The sequence below is a fragment of the Nematostella vectensis genome, chromosome 12 (genome assembly GCF_932526225.1).
Source record: "Nematostella vectensis chromosome 12, jaNemVect1.1, whole genome shotgun sequence".
Taxonomy (NCBI): Eukaryota; Metazoa; Cnidaria; class Anthozoa; order Actiniaria; family Edwardsiidae; genus Nematostella; species Nematostella vectensis.
In genome coordinates this window covers 5587310-5607308 of record NC_064045.1, presented here as the reverse complement: position 1 = coordinate 5607308, position 19999 = coordinate 5587310, and the positions used below count along the sequence as shown (strand labels likewise).

The window sequence follows — 19999 nt, the reverse complement described above, 5'->3', positions numbered from 1 at the left end:
ATCAATAGCCGTTATATTGTGAAAATTGCTACACACAGATACATCTCTTCCCGGTTATTTTACGCACATCACACGCAACAGGTGTGCGTCACGCAATCACTTTTTTAAATGTGCTAGGTCACGTTTATTTGGTTTAACTTTTAACAAACGTCTGTTCATCACCTCGTGTTATTCTTCTACTAAAAATAACACCAAAGTCTCAGACATCAGAGAGAGGAACGGTTTGCGTCTGATCCCGTAGGTGCTAAGCACTGGAAAGCTACGATGCAACAAAGCTAGCTGCTGCAACCTTTGGATCTTAACGCTCTCTGGATTAAGAAAGTAAGCTTTATTTAGCTAGGTCGTTAGATTTGCAATGTCAAGAAATTGATGCTTTGCGCATAGTCTCTAATCCGTCTGATCGTTCCCGTGAAGATTTGGTGTTATGCATTTATGGTCCCTTGTGTACGCGATAGCCTAGATGCTAAGCAATCCTATCATATATAGGCGGTCAATTCAAAAGAAGGTTTTACAGTACGTGCCTTTGTCAACGCGCACCGTGTAACCTTTTGCAAAAGTCGACACGTTTTTCGGTCACAGTCGAGTGACATATTTTGCCTTTGGATTCCCTTTCGACACGTTTTACCAGATTCCTAGGCATGCCCTGTCTCTAGATACCTGGTCATTACCAAAACGACCACATAAGACAATAGCGGAACTGAATATCAATCGCGTAGTTTATTTATCTATGCTCCACTGAAGCGACAAGGCGAAAGTAACAAAGAAAACGACTACTCGCTCGCCATGAGCTGCAGCGGGACGTTTCTAGGAAGTATATTAAACTACAAGGTATGGAAACTAGAGCTGGATGCTTGCATTACAGTCGATTTAAAAAAAACTGCTTATCAAACTATTGATTGTCTCCACTATTCGAGTTTAGCTCCGATGACTAACCTCGAACTCGCTTCATTTGTACACCCTGTTGTGAAAACACTTGCATACGCTAAAACGGCTTAAAAGCAACATAACGTATAACATAAGTATAGTATTTCATAAATACTTTTATTATTAATATAACGATTCAGTGCAAGAAGTTTTGATGCAAACAAATCAACGTCACGAAATCATAGATCAAAGCTCTTTCAAAATATGCGTTTTAACAACATTTACTTGGGTTATATACTGCATTTAAAACACCATACCCCGGGTCGATTAACAGTTGCTGTATTTATTGAATACACAGAGCGTTATTATATCTACAAGACTCGCGCAGATAAAAATATAACTAGAAAAAAAAACGCTAGGTCGATCTTTTGTTTTGATTTGTTTATGGTCATAACTATATCATGCAAATCTCCAGTAAAATGACAATCGAACTTTGACGGCTTCGACTGGCTTCTCTGATTTACTTTTTTTTTTTTTACAATGTCAAGTGCTAACCACAAAAATAATTAGTCTTGAAATCATGGAATGAATCCTTTTTGTACGCGCATTAAATTGCCCGAAGTAGACTGCGGAAATTAGCATATTTCAAAAATCTACTCTTTGTTGGTCCTCCATAATATATGCATCATTTGTCAATAACGGAGCATAAGAATTTTACAGGTTTACTGGTTCATGTTTTTAACTATCAAACAATCATACAAGGCTAGCAATAGGGGACTTGCGAAAAAAAGAGATCTGTTTTATTCGTAAGCGCTGAATAAGTTGCTTTTGGTTGCCGTTATTTTGCCACTAAAAGGCTGAGCGTGCGCTAGTTTGCCACCCAAACAGTCACGTGATCTCTTAGCGCAAGTCCCCCATTAAATCCGCATTGTCACCCGTTTACTTCCGGTCGATTACCTCACAATATCCGATGATTTTTAACGGAAAACGCGAAAAATATTTCAAAATATTGAAACCAGTGTGTCTATTGGAAGTTTCTGTGAGGATGTGATTGATAATTTAGAGCGGATGGCCTGTTAAATATCTCGGATTCTAATAGATTCTTTAGTCTTTTAACTCTTAAGGTTTCCGTCAGACCTCCGCAAGTAAACTGGTGACAATACAGCTTTAAGGAGACGCTTAAACACTAAGAGTGTGAACATTTTTTTCTATTTTCCAAGGTTGTAGATCAGCAGAGTTACATGGTATGCTGCCCAGTCGACATGAATAAGACATTGCCTCCACCAGCATCAGGAGCTAGTTCGGATGATGCCATCAACTTGGGCTATGTCATCTCTGCTGCTGTAGTTTGTGCAGTTGCTATGATGGTTGCCTTAGTAACAGTTGTTTATCGCTACTTGCGCCATAGGGGATCAGGAGAGATATGGTTTTCCAAGGTGAGTTTTTACTGATGCTAGTGTTTGCCAAACACTATCTCTTCAATCTGTCAAGCCTGCTTGTTTATCTACCTGCCCAACTGTCGATCTTTTCACCCATCCATCTGTCCGCCTGGCCTGCCATTCATGATTCATCCACCAATCCTTCTGTTTGTCCGTATATTTTTGTATTAGTCATGAACTTTATTGATACATACCTAGTCATTATAGACGTGATCTCCTTCAAAGCTACTCTTACCTCTTTCTTGATAAGACACACACAAGGTCAGTGGCTGTTAATATTTCAAAATGGTATCCAGTCAGTTACCCATTTAGCTCCCACCTTGTTTGACATCCATGTAGCTCACACCTTGTGTGACATATACATGTAGCTAACACCTTGCATGACATATCCATGTAGCTTACCCCTTGCGTGACATATCCATGTAGCTCACACCTTGCGTGACATATCCATGTAGCTTACACCTTGCATGACATATACATGTAGCTAACACCTTGTGTGACATATCCATGTAGCTAACACCTTGTGTGACATATCCATGTAGCTCACACCTTATGTGACATATCCATTTAGCTCACACCTTGTGTGACATATCCATGTAGCTCACACCTTGCGTGACATATCCATGTAGCTTACACCTTGCGTGATATATCCATGTAGCTTACCTCTTGTTTGACATTGTCCATGTAGCTCACACCTTGCGTGACATATCCATGTAGCTCACACCTTGCATGACATATCCATGTAGCTTACACCTTGCATGACATATCCATGTAGCTCACACCTTGCACGACATATCCATGTAGCTCACACCTTGCACGACATATCCATGTAGCTCACACCTTGCGTGACATATCCATGTAGCTTACACCTTGCGTGACATATCCATGTAGCTTACCCCTTGTGTGACATATCCATGTAGCTCACACCTTGCGTGACATATCCATGTAGCTCACACCTTGCGTGACATATCCATGTAGCTCACACCTTGCGTGACATATCCATGTAGCTCACACCTTGCGTGACATATCCATGTAGCTCAAACCTTGCATGACATATCCATGTAGCTCACACCTTGCATGACATATCCATGTAGCTTACCCCTTGCGTGACATATCCATGTAGCTTACCCCTTGCATGACATATCCATGTAGCTCACACCTTGCGTGACATATCCATGTAGCTTACACCTTGCATGACATATCCATGTAGCTCACACCTTGTGTGACATATCCATGTAGCTCACACCTTGCGTGACATATCCATGTAGCTTACACCTTGCATGACATATCCATGTAGCTCACACCTTGTGTGACATATCCATGTAGCTCACACCTTGTGTGACATATCCATGTAGCTCACAGCTTGCGTGACATATCCATGTAGCTTACACCTTGTGTGACATATCTATGTAGCTCACACCTTGCGTGACATAGTGGCTGTTAATACTGTAAAATGGTATCCCCATCAGGTATCCATGTAGCTCATGCGCCTTGCGTGACATAGAGTGGCTGAGAATACTATAGAATAGTGCCCCATCAGATATCCATGTAGAATGTGAAGACCTTCTGTAATTCTATGTATTCTTGCCTCATGTGGTTGTAACTTACCATTTTTATTCACTGCCTTTTTAGTTGTACTGTAAGGCTAGAGGCCTACTAGCAGGATCAAAATAGGAGCGATGATCTTTATTATTCCAAGTAAAAAATGTTTATCTGAAAGATGAGCAGGAAAAAAAGTAGGAGCGATGATCTATATTATTCCAAGTAAATAATGTTTATCTGACAGATGTTAGAATAAAAAACACACGAAAATAACGAGTTTTAGAATCCATCTTGAGAAAATGATGCCAATCCTTACCGGAATTTGATCTTCAAAATGCGGGAAAGTGTTTATTAAATAATTGCGTGCAAAATATGTGCATTTCAATGTTCAATTACCAGGAAATAATTAGATTATGGGTAACTCTGGACAAATGTATGTAGTGTTTTTCTAAATGTCCTTTGTGTATTGTAGCATTTAATTATGTCTCGCTTCCTATTTGTCCTATTTGCATACTACTCATACAATGTAGGCTGAAACTTTATGTCTTATTTGCTCCTCCGTGCTCCGATCACTTTGCGTACGCGAAGGTAATTCAGAGTCTGTGGTTCACAGCTACTATGAAAGCTAATCCTCAAGTTCGATTGCAACAGAGGCCGGGGTTGTCTTCTCCATATTTGTCCATGGCTCGACATTGTTTTTAGGTAAAGAAGCAATCGATTTTCTTATTATGGTTCTTCCATTTCATATCGTTTTTCGTTGCTTAGTTTTAACTTCGTTCAATTATCGGAAATGTTTGAAATTGTTCGTTGTTTCTGATGTCTTCCGTAGAGCCAAGATCATGGGATCAAAACCTTTTTTGAAATATTATAGCGCCATCGAAAATTATATTTTGTTTTGTTATTTTCTTAATGTGATTCACCTGTCAATTTTCGAATAATCCGTCAAAAATTTTGAAATTGTTCCTTTCGCTATTTCGCCTGTTATTTAATTAATAATTATTAAATTACCTATTGCTTTAAACTTTGCTCTTTATATATAGTATAGCATTTATTAACATTTCATGTTTCTCTTTATGTGTCTATTATTTCTGCTGGTTTACACGGAGACTTGTTACACTGTTACAAACGACTAGCTGATGTACTTATTTGTGAACGACCAAAAAAATACAACCCACGCTCTCAGAAATTGATAGTGATATAACTTATTATCGCTCATCCGTTATACAGTATATCATACCTGTCAACCTCCAAAAATCTCAAGGCTTAAGAATTTTTTTGGAGGAGGGGTGGAGTATATTAATTTTTTTGTGGGAGGGGTGGGTATAACCTCGCAGGCGTTTGCCGTAAAAAAAAAGCTTTCGCGAACAAATCCACTTATAGATTTCACGAGGGTGTTAGATAAATTGCGCTGCTCAAGGGAATTATTGTTATAAATATTTTAATAGAAAATAGGCAAAATGACGATTTTCTATATAATAATTTTTCGGAAGCGATAAAAATCGCTAAAAGCGGGAGATTTTGTGCTCAACGAGGGAGAGCGGGAGAAGGGGTCCAAAATCTTGAGACTCCCGCCTAATGCGGGAGAGTTGACAGGTATGTATCAATATAATTGGATTTTATAATTCCTAGTTCATAGAAAATTTAAAGCATAGAATAAAAACGAATAAGAATAAGTTTAGTTTGACTTCTAATTTTAGGTAGTATTTTATTTGACTAAGCGACAGATTCTCTATTTTTAAGGGCTCTGTAGGAATATAACATTTGTGCATCAAAAACATGTTTTACTTGAAAAACGCGCTTAGACCCTCATCATTAGCTACCAGTCAATCACTCACTTTTAGTTAAAATGGATGTCCATGCATGATGCACTATTCTTGCAGCGGTTTGGATCGCACTCATTGGTTGTTACTGTACACGTCTGTCCATAAAAACCAGTAGGACAATCACAGCGAAAAATATTCATCTCATCGTGACATGTACCTGAAAGTCGGTTCAATTTCAAGCATTTTACAAAGGAAGTAATTAATTTTCTACTTAGAAGTCTTTATGCTAAAAACATGCTGACCTTCTTCATAATTCAATTGATGGAAAGTCTCTCCAGATGATCATCACCAGAGAAAAAAAGATGTTTCTCTAATCTTTGATTTTAGACATTCTTGAGTCGTTTAGATTATGGTCGAGAGAAAAGATCTGTTTTATTCATTTACCCTTTTCTTACAAAACTTGACTTGCATCAAGCCTTTTACTTTGACCTCTTTGTTAAAAAGATGTCTGATATACTCTCACTCTTAAAGCTATATCACGATGGGGAGCACTGGGGCGAGGACACTCACCTCCATTCATAGATCCGACAACAGAGCAAAAAAATGGCAAGTTTTCCCAAAACAATTATGTTATGTAAACCAACATACCAAAAAGTGTTTTTTCTAATTCGTCTTCGAGATTTGAGGCTTGAGGTGCAATTTTCAAATGTTCAAAGTATTAATTCTCCTAGTTTTTAGGACGAAGTCGGGCGCTGATCAGAAATAAAGCCAACTTTGCTCGCCAATAATAGAATTAAAGTTCGCGGTCTTTATTTTTCGCGAGTCTTTAAGTTCGTGATTTTTTTAGAAAATGCTGACAACGAGGGGTGCGGTATTCATGTCCACTGAATGTAATAGTGACATTAAAATTGCATTTTCCTATAATTTAGTACTGTACCTTAACAGGGGAATCTGTACAATCGCATCAAGAATACTAAGTCACCAAGAATACGAACTCATCAATAGTATTTTTCCTATATGAAAAATGTTTCCAGCGTATGCTTAAATTTTAGTCGTTTATTTTAGTCGTTATTGGGGAGAACATAGAGACTGTAGGCTATTCAAGAAATCATGAGTTTTTGTTATTATTATTTTTTTCTCGAGGGAATGCATACGTCGGTGCTCCAAACATTAAACTCTATTCCTCGATCGAAACCATTTTCAAAACCCCACAAACCGCGGCCAACACAATGTTCAATCAGCAGTGTTCAATTTTGCCTTAGATATGATATGCACGCCTATAGTCTCTTAAAAGATTCCTGATAAGAGAAATAAATGTTCTCTTGTCACAAGTTAAATTAAATATTTTCTTGTAACAAGTTAATAAAAATATTCTCTTGTCACAAGTTAATAAATCTTTAAGATATAAATGTAGTACATTACTTTGAAGGACGACATTTCAAGAACATTTACAACGTCCGGGTTATTCTGAACTGGTAGGCTTTAATAAAAGAGCATTTCAGAGGAAAATACTAGCACTAGAAAGTGTTATCGCTAGAAGTAAAACTGGGGCTAAAAGGCAAGTAAAGTGCGCAGATGCAATAGCATAAAGGAGACCGCATGATCAATAGGTGACGCATCCTTCGGTAAAATGCGCGACCGAAAGTAAGGGGGTCTTTAGTGGAGTACCGGTCTGAGGTATTGTTCGGTACTAGCCGCCTGGGCACTTCATCCCACATTGCAACGACCGGTACTAGCCGATAGGGTACTTCATCCCACATTGCAACGACCGGTACTAGCCGATAGGGTACTTCATCCCACATTGCAACGACCGGTACTAGCCGATAGGGTACTTCATCCCACATTGCAACGACCGGTACTAGCCGATAGGGTACTTCATCCCACATTGCAACAACAGGTACTAGCATATAGGGTACTTCATCCCACATTGCAACAACAGGTACTAGCCGATAGGGTACTTCATCCCACATTGCAACAACAGGTACTAGCCGAAAGGGTACTTCATCCCACATTGCAACAACAGGTACTAGCCGATAGGGTACTTCATCCCACATTGCAACAACAGGTACTAGCCGATAGGGTACTTCATCCCACATTGCAACAATAGGTACTAGCCGATAGGGTACTTCATCCCACATTGCAACAACAGGTACTAGCCGATAGGGTACTTCATCCCACATTGCAACAACAGGTACTAGCCGATAGGGTACTTCATCCCACATTGCAACAACAGGTACTAGCCGATAGGGTACTTCATCCCACATTGCAACAACAGGTACTAGCCGATAGGGTACTTCATCCCACATTGCAACAACAGGTACTAGCCGAAAGGGTACTTCATCCCACATTGCAACAACAGGTACTAGCCGATAGGGTACTTCATCCCACATTGCAACAACAGGTACTAGCCGATAGGGTACTTCATCCCACATTGCAACAACAGGTACTAGCCGATAGGGTACTTCATCCCACATTGCAACAACAGGTACTAGCCGATAGGGTACTTCATCCCACATTGCAACAACAGGTACTAGCCGATAGGGTACTTCATCCCACATTGCAACAACAGGTACTAGCCGATAGGGTACTTCATCCCACATTGCAACAACAGGTACTAGCCGATAGGGTACTTCATCCCACATTGCAACAACAGGTACTAGCCGATAGGGTACTTCATCCCACATTGCAACAACAGGTACTAGCCGATAGGGTACTTCATCCCACATTGCAACAACAGGTACTAGCCGATAGGGTACTTCATCCCACATTGCAACAACAGGTACTAGCCGATAGGGTACTTCATCCCACATTGCAACAACAGGTACTAGCCGATAGGGTACTTCATCCCACATTGCAACAACAGGTACTAGCCGATAGGGTACTTCATCCCACATTGCAACAACAGGTACTAGCCGATAGGGTACTTCATCCCACATTGCAACAACAGGTACTAGCCGATAGGGTACTTCATCCCAAATTGCAACAACAGGTACTAGCCGATAGGGTACTTCATCCCACATTGCAACAACAGGTACTAGCCGATAGGGTACTTCATCCCACATTGCAACGACCGGTACTAGCCGATAGGGTACTTCATCCCACATTGCAACAACAGGTACTAGCCGATAGGGTACTTCATCCCACATTGCAACGACCGGTACTAGCCGATAGGGTACTTCATCCCACATTGCAACAACAGGTACTAGCCGATAGGGTACTTCATCCCACATTGCAACGACCGGTACTAGCCGATAGGGTACTTCATCCCACATTGCAACAACAGGTACTAGCCGATAGGGTACTTCATCCCACATTGCAACGACCGGTACTAGCCGATAGGGTACTTCATCCCACATTGCAACAACAGGTACTAGCCGATAGGGTACTTCATCCCACATTGCAACGACCGGTACTAGCCGATAGGGTACTTCATCCCACATTGCAACAACAGGTACTAGCCGATAGGGTACTTCATCCCACATTGCAACGACCGGTACTAGCCGATAGGGTACTTCATCCCACATTGCAACAACAGGTACTAGCCGATAGGGTACTTCATCCCACATTGCAACGACCGGTACTAGCCGATAGGGTACTTCATCCCACATTGCAACGACCGGTACTAGCCGATAGGGTACTTCATCCCACATTGCAACGACCGGTACTAGCCGATAGGGTACTTCATCCCACATTGCAACAACAGGTACTAGCCGATAGGGTACTTCATCCCACATTGCAACGACCGGTACTAGCCGATAGGGTACTTCATCCCACATTGCAACGACCGGTACTAGCCGATAGGGTACTTCATCCCACATTGCAACGACCGGTACTAGCCGATAGGGTACTTCATCCCACATTGCAACGACCGGTACTAGCCGATAGGGTACTTCATCCCACATTGCAACGACCGGTACTAGCCGATAGGGTACTTCGTTCCACCAATAGCGCTAGAGTCTCTCTGCTGACACAGACACTCGCCATGTACTTCTTATTATGTGACAGTTCTACATCCGGGAACACTACTCGTCCATGTGCGATGACAACCAGAAACAAGACAACTTTATTATCGGCTTCGCTAATCCCATGATGGAGAACACTGAGCAGACTGATGGCAACAACGCGGGCGTCCAAGTACTCAGTTATCGACCTCTGAGCACAGAAGGAGGCAGAGCGACCAACGGTATGTGGTAGGGGGCTGGAGGTGTGTGAGGACACCCTACCCCCCCCTACCCTTTACCCCCACCCCCCCTACCCTTTACCCCCCCCCCCACCCTTTACCCCCACCCCACCCTACGCCGCCTTTTTGTTCTTTTTAGAGTATCATAAAAGAAATTCTTGACGACTCAAGCCAAGACGAGCGCAGCTTAGGAAAGTAGAAACTAAGTAGAAACGCGGCTTCAGTTGACTCAGGGGCTGATACTTCCTCCCCAGCCTATTTACAGCCTACAGGCCTGTCTTGAGAGTGCTATTACAGGACATGTCTAGGTGAAGTTTTAGCGCTAGAGGACAAACTTTAGTCGTAATGTGGTGGTGGTTACTTTGCGAAAGCCATTCGATCACCCAGGTTATTACGTTTTAAAATAATTTTTTACCTTTTAGATAACAGCCTGGTTCACAAGTTTCTGTTCCCTCGGGACAAACTCGTGTTCGGATCTGTGCTTGGTTCGGGATGGTTCGGCAAGGTATGTTACAGCCTCGTTCACACGTTTCTTTTATCCCTCGGGACGGACTCGTTTTCCGATCGGTGCTCGGCTCGCGACGGGACGACAAGGCATTGTCAGACTAGGGACGAGTCGATTATGCTAGCATAATTTCTGGCATAATCGCTCAAAACTAGCAAAATTTTAAGACTTTTCGCAAAAAAAGCAATGCTAAGAATTGTCATTTTGCAGACCGAAAATGTTAAAACCAACCTCATATATCCTTATCATTATGATGTAAGAGTCATCTTGCTTTTGTATTTCGTTACTGTTTTTATTATTCTTATAACAATAATTATTATTGTTGAGTTGTTAGATGCATTCCGATCAACCTAATTGGTCCTCGGCCGTCAAGAAAGTGCAGCCGTGATCAGCAAGATAATGAATGCACTCTGATTACTTACAAGCGTGATGCTTTGGTATATTGAAACTCGTTTTATGTGTTACAGTTAAGCTTTGCATTTAATATAGTTTCGCATTGAAGCTTTGTATTTGGGGTTGCTGTAATATCGCCTAAAATAAGCCCATATTAAGAAAGAGTTTTAAAGATCAACTTTTTAAATTGTTTTCTCCATTTTTTGTCGAGCATAATGTTGGAAAAATGAGCATAATTTTGTAAAGCAAGCATAATTTGAGCATAATTTTGTAAAGCAAGCATAATTTGAGCATAATTTTGTAAAGCAAGCATAATTTGAGCATAATTTTGTAAAGCAAGCATAATTTGAGCATAATTTTGTAAAGCAAGCATAATTTGAGCATAATTTTGTAAAGCAAGCATAATTTGAGCATAATTTTGTAAAGCAAGCATAATTTGAGCATAATTTTGTAAAGCAAGCATAATTTGAGCATAATTTTGTAAAGCAAGCATAATTTGAGCATAATTTTGTAAAGCAAGCATAATTTGAGCATAATTTTGTAAAGCAAGCATAATTTGAGCATAATTTTGTAAAGCAAGCATAATTTGAGCATAATTTTGTAAAGCAAGCATAATTTGAGCATAATTTTGTAAAGCAAGCATAATTTGAGCATAATTTTGTAAAGCAAGCATAATTTGAGCATAATTTTGTAAAGCAAGCATAATTTGAGCATAATTTTGATTAAAAGCCAGGCAATGCTCCTGGCATATTATGTTAGTTTTACTAGCATATTCGACTCGTCAGCGCTCAGTAACACATGACCCAAGGAGACATCCCGACACAATATGTAGTGGTGCCCTTTACAGGACGGCCACTTCTCTCACCTGTCGCGGATGATATCACTAAAGGTCACTTGTTATTTCGAGATAGTGTCCGTATTAATGTACAGGGTGGACCAAAAGTTCGTGCACTTTTATTCTTTCAAACTAGAATATTTGACCACAAACCTTATTTCCAGTTTAAAAAAGTAACAAATATTGGTGAGTATTCCTAAAGTCCTCTGATCCTGAACAATTTAACACATTTCGCGCCATTTTTGATATTGATGTGAAAAAAAGTTCTATTTGCTGAGGTTTCAAGATCATCAGAAGCGTCAGAAAACGTAAAATGGAAGAAAAGTGACATATTCTAGAGCCCAGGCAGCAATTTTGAGGTCACCCCGCGCCAAGAATTGGTGTGTTCAAGGAAAAATTTTGTTGACAAAGCCAGGTTGGGGAGCCCAGCAGTTCTGACAAAAGTCGTCCAAAATACAATTATCAAAGCAATATACAAGCGAGAGGATTCGAGGAATTTCCATGCCAAAGATCAGGTACTAAAATAAGGGTGTTCACTGCGAATCGAAACATAACACCCATACAAAACGGGACTCCTCTTCATAAAGCTAAAGTTACTTATCAAATGTTGCCAACAAAGCTTGCCAAATCCCATAGAAAGGGACGAATGACCAGCCAATTAACCTAACCATAAACCGATAAAAAGTGTTTAGAGGAAAAGTCAAGTTACAGTGATCAATCGCCGACCACGATAAAATAACTAAAGGGGTACGGTAGGGACGTTTTCACTTCATACCCAAGCGCATAAAACTTGTAAGAAAAAGGGCGGCCACTATGGCTATTGACTTTTCGTATTTATAGACTACAGTATAGTTTTTTTTATCATATACAACACTTGTCATGCTGCTGTTTTGTAAGACTTGTTTTTTTTACTCAATTAAAAAAGTGCACGAACTTTTGATCCACCCTGTATAACGGACATACACCTATAAAAAATGTAAGTGCAAATAGCGAACGGTAAATGGAAGTCCTAAGACTGGCAGGTGCTTATTTTTAATTATTTGCTTTTTTATTGAAGATGACTTAGGTAAGAGAATCGCATGGGGTATCCACATTTTCCCGTATTTTCAATAGAAAGTGACGTGTCCCGTAATTTTTCGGTACAAGAACTGTCATTTAGGAATTGGAATCTGCTATTGGCAGATTTCAAAAATGTATTTTGAAATAGGTGTATGTATAGTTTAGATCGATATACACCTATTTCAATAATGCAGGTTGTCAACACGAACGGCAAATGGCATTTGCCAAATGGCAGTTCTACGACCTAAAGGTATTTATTGGTAGTAGTTACTTGTAAAAATAAAGGTGATAAATGAACTCCAGCGATGTCAGAACGTGGACATTAAAAGCACACTAGCATACACGCACAATTGGCATCACGCTAGCCCGGTCGCAGCTCTAGATCCCACATGGATCTAAGCTGTGGTTTAGGGCACTTCGTTCGAGTCGAAGTCGCCCTGCAGTTTATTGCCGATGAAGTTTAACTGAGGCAGAGTCCTTATAAGGACTAAACAGCTGTCCATGGTTGCCGAACTGCACGGGTAATAGACTGTGCTAGCGTCCTGTCTTCGCCCGTCTGATGCCAATGTGTGTATGCTAGTGTGCTTTTAAAGTCCACATGGATGTCAGAACTATATATTGTTGGTATGTTTTATTTATATTTTTCTGAATTTGGAACAAATATAGATGATATCGCTATACGCCTCTTAGTTTTGGTGTTTTTTATGCAGGTGTACGTAGGCGAAGCTCATCGTTTCACACCCGGTGTGCGCAAGACCAAAGTCATTATCAAGGTATGATCAGCCCTTTTCTTTATGTACGGCATATCACCCAGGTAAAGAATAATTCCCTTTATGTACCGCATACCACCCAGGTACAAGAATAATTCCCTTTATGTACCGCATATCACCCAGGTACAAGAATAATTCCCTTTATGTACGGCATATCACCCAGGTACAAGAATAATTCCCTTTATGTACCGCATATCACCCAGGTACAAGAATAATTCCCTTTATGTACCGCATATCACCCAGGTACAAGAATGATTCCCTTTATGTACGGCATATCACCCAGGTACAATAATAATTCCCTTTATGTACGCCATAGTACACCTCACCCCTCGCTTTAGTGCTCGTTCCGCAAGTCAGGAATGCAACAATAGCGTGTGATCGAAAGCTGGTCCCGGTTAGCCCTACAGAGCCGTAGCAGACCGCGTAAGATTGGGGGGCACAATTCAGAAACACCCCCTCCCGGTCATTTCCTTATAATTTTTTAAAATATTGGCGGCACGTGCCCCCAGTGCCCCACCCCCTGCTACCGCCCTGCCATAAATGCTATACAAGGTTCTTCTATTCTAAAGAAAATTGTTTTTTCATCAACAGAAACTGGACGCCGAAGCAGATTCTCGCATGAGGCTTCGCTTCATCGACGAAATTGAAACTTTCAGGTGACGAACATAAGAACCACGTATTTGAAAAACTGGGTCTTTACTGTTAAAACCGTATGGGCCATAAGGTTTCCTATACTAAAAGAGTTATTCTCTCCAGCGTGACTTTGGTGTGATGCTTTTATGCGTGACATGAGTATGATAACGTGTCACAATCTTTAGTGTTGCGTGACTCGCGTGATGCTCGCTCGATATCTCTTTCAAAAGTAAATATTTGTGTCTTTTTGTAGGCGGGTCAAGCACACAAATGTACTGAGAGTCCTCGGGGTAGCGACGGAGGCTGCTCCGTACCTCGTCATCTTTCACTACACTCCTTTTGTAAGTCTGGCATGAGTTGCGTGACAACCATTGTTTGTAGTTGCGTGACAATCATTGTTTGTAGTTATGGAATATCCCACTATTCTGTAAATGGATGAGAATCGGTTGATGTTTATGAGGTGATGTCGATAAAAGACATGATGATGATGATGATGATTTCTTCTATTCTATTTGTTTCTTGGTTCTTGGTTCTCTCAAGCACTGATGTAGAGGGGAAGTTAGAAGACAAAAGATTCTTTATTGTTTTTCTAAATTTCCCTTATCATTAATGCATAAAGGAAATTTAGAGACTAAATCTCCCTCATCATTTATGCGAAACAACTATCTATTGTTTTCGATGGAATTCTGCTAGTAATCGTCCCTCAGAAAACAAAAGAATCCGGGGTGATTATGATATTATAACAGGCACAGAATACCCTAAAATGGAACAGAATACCTGGGTTAGCGCAGAGCAGAACAGAATACCCAAGTAATATGAAAACCTTAGTCTCCTGCGTAGCCGTTCTTGCATAGAGCAAATTACCCGTGACCTTTATATGTAAATGTAATTGATTGACAGGCTAATCACATATACTATCCAATTTAGGGAGACCTCAAGAAGTTCCTCCTCACACATCGTAGCGGAAGAACATCATTTATCGAACGTGGGTTAGCGTTGAAGATTTCCATGGACATAGCATCGGGACTATCTTGTCTTCACGCTAATAGCATTTACCACAGGTAAGTCGATGTTACTTAGCAGGTTTTTTTGCCTAGAATATTTGACCCCTTTTTCCAGGAATTACTGCCCGAATAATGCGTTGTGCCATTTGCACACCACGCAGATGCCGCCAAGCAATCAACGAGCATGTCTTTGTTTTGTGGTGTGCCAATGATAGGCGATGTTATGTAGGCAGTTACTGCACGGCAATTGACTACCAGTAGAGCAAGGGGGCAGGGGGGGGGGGGCAGGGGGGTGCGCTGTCACTCCCTCCCCTTGGCCCCCAAAAGTGGATTCGTCAAATTTATGATAACACATGGTTACGAACACCCCTCCCCCCTTCGGCAAATCCTCTTCGGCAAAGCGTGAATAAAAGCATTGATACAGTAGTTAACTTTGTGTGCTCTTTTTTTTCAGCGACCTTGCTGCGAGAAACTGCATCGTGGCGTCAGATCTCTCTGTGAAAATAGGAGACTTTGGCATAAGTCGATCGCTTTACAAGGTAACTTTTCTTGTAGTCTTGCGATCTTTCCTCTATACATAAGCAATTCATACTTTACAACAACTGTCCAAAAGCCGTTTAACCATGCTTTTACTGGCTAGCCGAAATATTGTCATTTTGTTTTTTCTCATTTTTTTAAGGTTGGTTCTCACTCGGACGTAAGCGCAAGCGTAGCGCACGTAATTTTCCTATTCTCACTAGAACGAAAGCGCAAGAGATCGCAACTGCTTGATTTTCTTTCGCTTGCGCTTATGTTCAAACGATTCTCACTTGTGTTGGGTCCTAGTAAGAACCAACCTTTATTGGTGAAGGGCCGCGCGCCATGTCTCGTGAATGACCCCTGTTCTTATGCGATTTATGCTCTAATCTGCTGGTTACTGGTTTACTGAACACAGGAGGATTACTACAAGATACCCAACTCGCCTGAGTCCGTTCCACTGCGCTGGCTCGCTCCCGACAGCACGCAGTATAACCCGGACAGCGGACTCACCGTCAACCCGCCATCTGAAATGGGCAATGTCTGGTGAGCAGCCATTTACTTGCATGGATTGTATTAGTTTTAAAAAAACGGAAATCGCACTTCAGCTCTAATATTCTCAACCGTTAGTGTGTTCAAATGCTCAAATAATTTCGGTCAACCAACCCCTTGTTACTGTTTATCATTAAAAGTACAACGGTTTATTCGCAAGAAAACGTCAAAATAACAATCTACGAATGAAGTCTGGTACGTTGAATATCTTGTTTACTTGCTTGAATTAGCCAATGGAAATGGATGCTTTGTTTGACTCGGCATTGAACGGGAGCATAAAGTGGCGGAATGATTAGCCTTCTCTAAGATCTTTCTACGTTATTGTGCAGGTCTTTTGGCGTCACTCTATGGGAGGTGGTTGAGTTTGGCCGATTGCCGTATGAAGATTTAACAGACGATGACGTCATACAGACTGTTCTTGTGGACCAATTGTATCAGCTGCCAGAACCGAAGCAGACTGGTAGAGCACAGACATTATTGTAAGTATTGGTTGGATCAATGCTGTATATTAAACAATCTTTTTTTGAAAACGTTAGAGCCTTGTCATATCGCGAGATAATTTTAACCGGAACCGGAAGTAATTTTTTCCCGCGCTTTGTGACGTGTTGTGCGCGTGCTCCCGTTCGACTGCAGAAAGATCAAAGAATGTTGACTGTTATTGTTTTTCAAAAGAAAGCTCTTATATGAAAGTAAACGAAGCGTTTAACATTTTTAACTCAAGTAAGTTCAAACCAAACACACTACATTTTCATGTCTTTTGGTGTATCATCTTTGTCTATATTTATTCATAAGAATAAGTAATTCCATTATTGTCCGTATGTTCACCGCGAATTGAAAGAAAGTGCACACTCGCAGTTTACTTTAAAGCAATCGATTCTCGTAAGTAAAAAAATTGTAACAAAACGTATTAAATGTAGAACTGTAAAAAGCAACAGATTTAAAAGCCACGTGAGACAGCAGAAAATCGTAAAAAGTATCTGGGGCATATTTTCCATAGAAAAAAAGGCCGATACATAGCTTTGCTTTTTGACAAATGTAGTTTTTTTATCAACATTGCCAGAACAGTGTCCAGACTTACTCTGATTACTTATACATATATTTTTTTCAATATCAATGAAATTATACCACACTTGACTATTTTCTTCATGTCAATTTGATAGCGGTGAATGTGATCTTATCATATCACTTGGTATCTTTTATGCGTGACCCTTGTCTCGTATATTTATAGCAGCCCGTAGCCAGGGTTTTGAGCGGGGTTAGGGGGGGTCGGTTGACCATTTATCGGACCATTTTCTCTAAGGTAGCTCTTCCTAGCTCGTAGTGGTACTTAGTTTTATATTTATTATTTATGACTATTGAGTTTTTCACATTCTATTTCACATTTTCTTTTTGTTGTTGGTAGATATGAGGTCATGAGAAAATGCTGGGCAGATCCAAACAAACGTCTCACTATTCGAAATGTAGAAACAGTAATCACTTCTCTGATGTCCCAAGAACTAGGCCCTCGTGTGCATCAAATACAGGACAAGTCAACATTAAGCTATACAAGCCTTGCAAAACAAAAAGGTCAAGGACCATCTATAAGTGATGGTAACACTACTGACGTTAAATTTCACGCCCCAAATAACTGGGCTCATTTTGATGGTTTAGAATCTACGGGAAAGGACATTCCTCAGTGTAACTCAATCATAGACAATAATTCCCTTCCTACGGATATACAAGTAACTGAAATACATGACTGTAACACTATGGCTGGTGACAAACATAACTTCTCTACATCAGATGAGACCTTACATTGCATCACAACATCAGATGACACCATACCTATCACAGATATTGGTTTGAGTTATGACACTGCCAATCAACCTGACATGGAATCAACCAATGACGTGACATCAGCTAAAGTTGTGCCGCAACCTCCTGTGACATATAATGGCGAGGGGAAAGGAGAAGAAGAGATAATTGAGTGGGACCACTCAGAGTTTCAGCCTAGTGTAGAAGGAGGAAAGATTCTGGAGGTGAAATATGACTCAGATGGCTCAACCCCAAGTGTTATTATAGAGAGCCAGCCTACAGGGTATGTGGTAATGCCAGGCGAGGTCATCAGAAGGAAAAGCTCACTACGGAGAGCTGGTGCTAAGGTATGCATTGCAAAATTTTGTCAATAACTCGTCTATAATCCTTGTTTATGCTGGGTGGGTGGGTGGGGGGGGGGGGGTAAGGTTGTGGATTTGTTATGTGATGATCTACTATTTGCTATAAGTAACACACATGAAAGGCTTAAATAACTAGAAGGGTAGCTGAGCTGATGGAGGGTAAGGTTACTTGGTGCGAACCAAGATTTACTGAGGGGTGAGCAGTCATAGAAGTATAAAAGTATGAAATTTGACGATCCTTCAATAAGAAAAAAGCCAGTTTCTCGCAATCGAGGGGGTGCATACCCCCCCCCCCCCTATGTACCCCTAGATTATTGCCTGGGTACACTTGCCTTCCTCCCTGTCCATATAGATCTGTTGATGTTTTCCGAGGTACCGTTAACGGCCGATACCCAGGATTTTTCTTGGGGAGATGGGGAGACTATTGTCGGATTTGGCTACATACCAGAGTGATCTAGCTCATGATTTGTAGTCTTGTCTACAAATAGCACGTCTATTGAGAAGCAAAGGTTTACTTTCGGCCGTTCTGGGGGGGGGGTGCGTTCCCACCCCCTGCACCCCCCTGGGTACGGGCCTGCGTTTACGGCATAAAAAAAGAACTGATCTAAGAACAAAATGCTTATTTGAACTGTTTTGGTTTTCAGTCTGAAGGAAAATCTGTCCATTACCCTATGAATATTCTGGACCTTCGAGTCATCTACCGGTATCACAAAGAGGAAGAAGAGGAGGAGGAGGATGCAGGAACGGACGAGACTGTTGCCATGGCTACATCAGAGGATGGGCCAATCACAGGCCAGGGAACTGACACTGATCAGCACATAATTCAGACTAGCTTAGAAACTCAAGGTAGCGATATTACCTTGCCAAGGTTTCGATCTGTCAAGGACTCAAAGTTATTGTTGGCGCTCCCACCGCTCGATGGCCCATCCACAAGTACTGAGAGTGAGCAAAACCCTGTAAGTCCGACCCTGAAGGGTCCTACCTCTCCTGTAGAGAAAAAGATAAAAAGGGCATCTCGCGGCGCAAAGTTCAACGATAAGGAGGGAGAATGGCTTATTAGTATCGACCGAATCGCAAAGAAAACATAGGCGTGTCGATATGAGAAGTTATTTTCTATCCTCGCTTTGAACATATTGCCTGAGATATTTCCTTACATTAGGTGTTTTTACCCTAGTTTCAGAGCCTGAAATGCTCGGTTCTAACTAATCTTATTACGGCGCTAAAGAGTGTATTGTCTCTGGAACTAGGTTAACGGCCTTGTGTTATCGTGATTGAAAAGTGTTTTCGTATTTTGTAACTGTTGTGCCCAGAGTCCCCTTAACATGAAGAATTTCTGTCATTTTGTGCTCCCTAGTCTTTCTCGCATGATGTACATGAGGCAAAAAAGTATTTTTATTGAATATATTGATGAAAAATTGAATTAAGATTTTATTATATTGTATTATAGATATTCTTGATAAAACAAAATAAGAATAAATAAACAAATGAAAGAATTTTCTATCAAGGTCTTAAGTTTTGATAATCTTCATAACTGCAAGTCTGACAAGTTCTGTTGTGTTTGGTGTTGTGTTAGTGTCAAAGCACCTTTAGAGCTCCGCGCAAACTGTGGCATCGTCTTCGCCAAAACAGCCAATATTGCTGGCCCTATATGCTCGAAGATCCAGCGTACTTTGCGGGCGCTCCCAAAGGTAAATCGCAAAAGAGCCGCTGGAAAAGTTTCCTAGTAAGACTAGTTCTAGGGGCTTGACACGTCGGAAACGTAAGCCAATTTGATTAAAACTGACAGCG

At 40.9% G+C, this 19999-nt stretch overlaps 1 protein-coding gene across 4 annotated transcripts; it reads left to right on the top strand.

Annotated features, from left to right (window-relative positions):
* The first annotated feature begins 125 nt into the window (after nucleotides 1-125).
* Nucleotides 126-19590, top strand: LOC116613344 (serine/threonine-protein kinase Nek1). Of its 4 annotated transcripts, none has more exons than XM_048719866.1 (13): nucleotides 126-321; nucleotides 2085-2300; nucleotides 9614-9791; nucleotides 10211-10293; nucleotides 13291-13353; nucleotides 13942-14006; nucleotides 14237-14324; nucleotides 14911-15044; nucleotides 15442-15526; nucleotides 15922-16049; nucleotides 16385-16534; nucleotides 17458-18196; nucleotides 18856-19590. In XM_048719866.1, exons 2-13 carry the CDS (start codon nucleotides 2106-2108, stop codon nucleotides 19297-19299), a joined length of 2352 nt encoding a protein of 783 aa, XP_048575823.1. In that variant the 5' UTR covers nucleotides 126-321; nucleotides 2085-2105; the 3' UTR covers nucleotides 19300-19590. The 4 variants fall into 4 exon arrangements, with proteins under 4 accessions (XP_048575823.1, XP_048575824.1, XP_048575822.1 ...); XM_048719867.1 differs by having other exon boundaries at nucleotides 127-321; nucleotides 2085-4547; XM_048719865.1 differs by lacking the exon at nucleotides 126-321 and adding an exon at nucleotides 591-828.
* Nucleotides 19591-19999: the final 409 nt, after the last annotated feature.

Excerpts from the sequence above, each read along its gene's own strand:
- LOC116613344 (XM_048719865.1), top strand. The coding sequence starts at position 784 with ATGAGCTGCAGCGGGACGTTTCTAGGAAGTATATTAAACTACAAG. Across the intron at positions 2,301-9,613 it reads GAGAGATATGGTTTTCCAAG|TTCTACATCCGGGAACACTA; the intron begins GTGAGTTTTTAC and ends ATTATGTGACAG. Across the intron at positions 14,007-14,236 it reads GACGAAATTGAAACTTTCAG|GCGGGTCAAGCACACAAATG; the intron begins GTGACGAACATA and ends GTCTTTTTGTAG.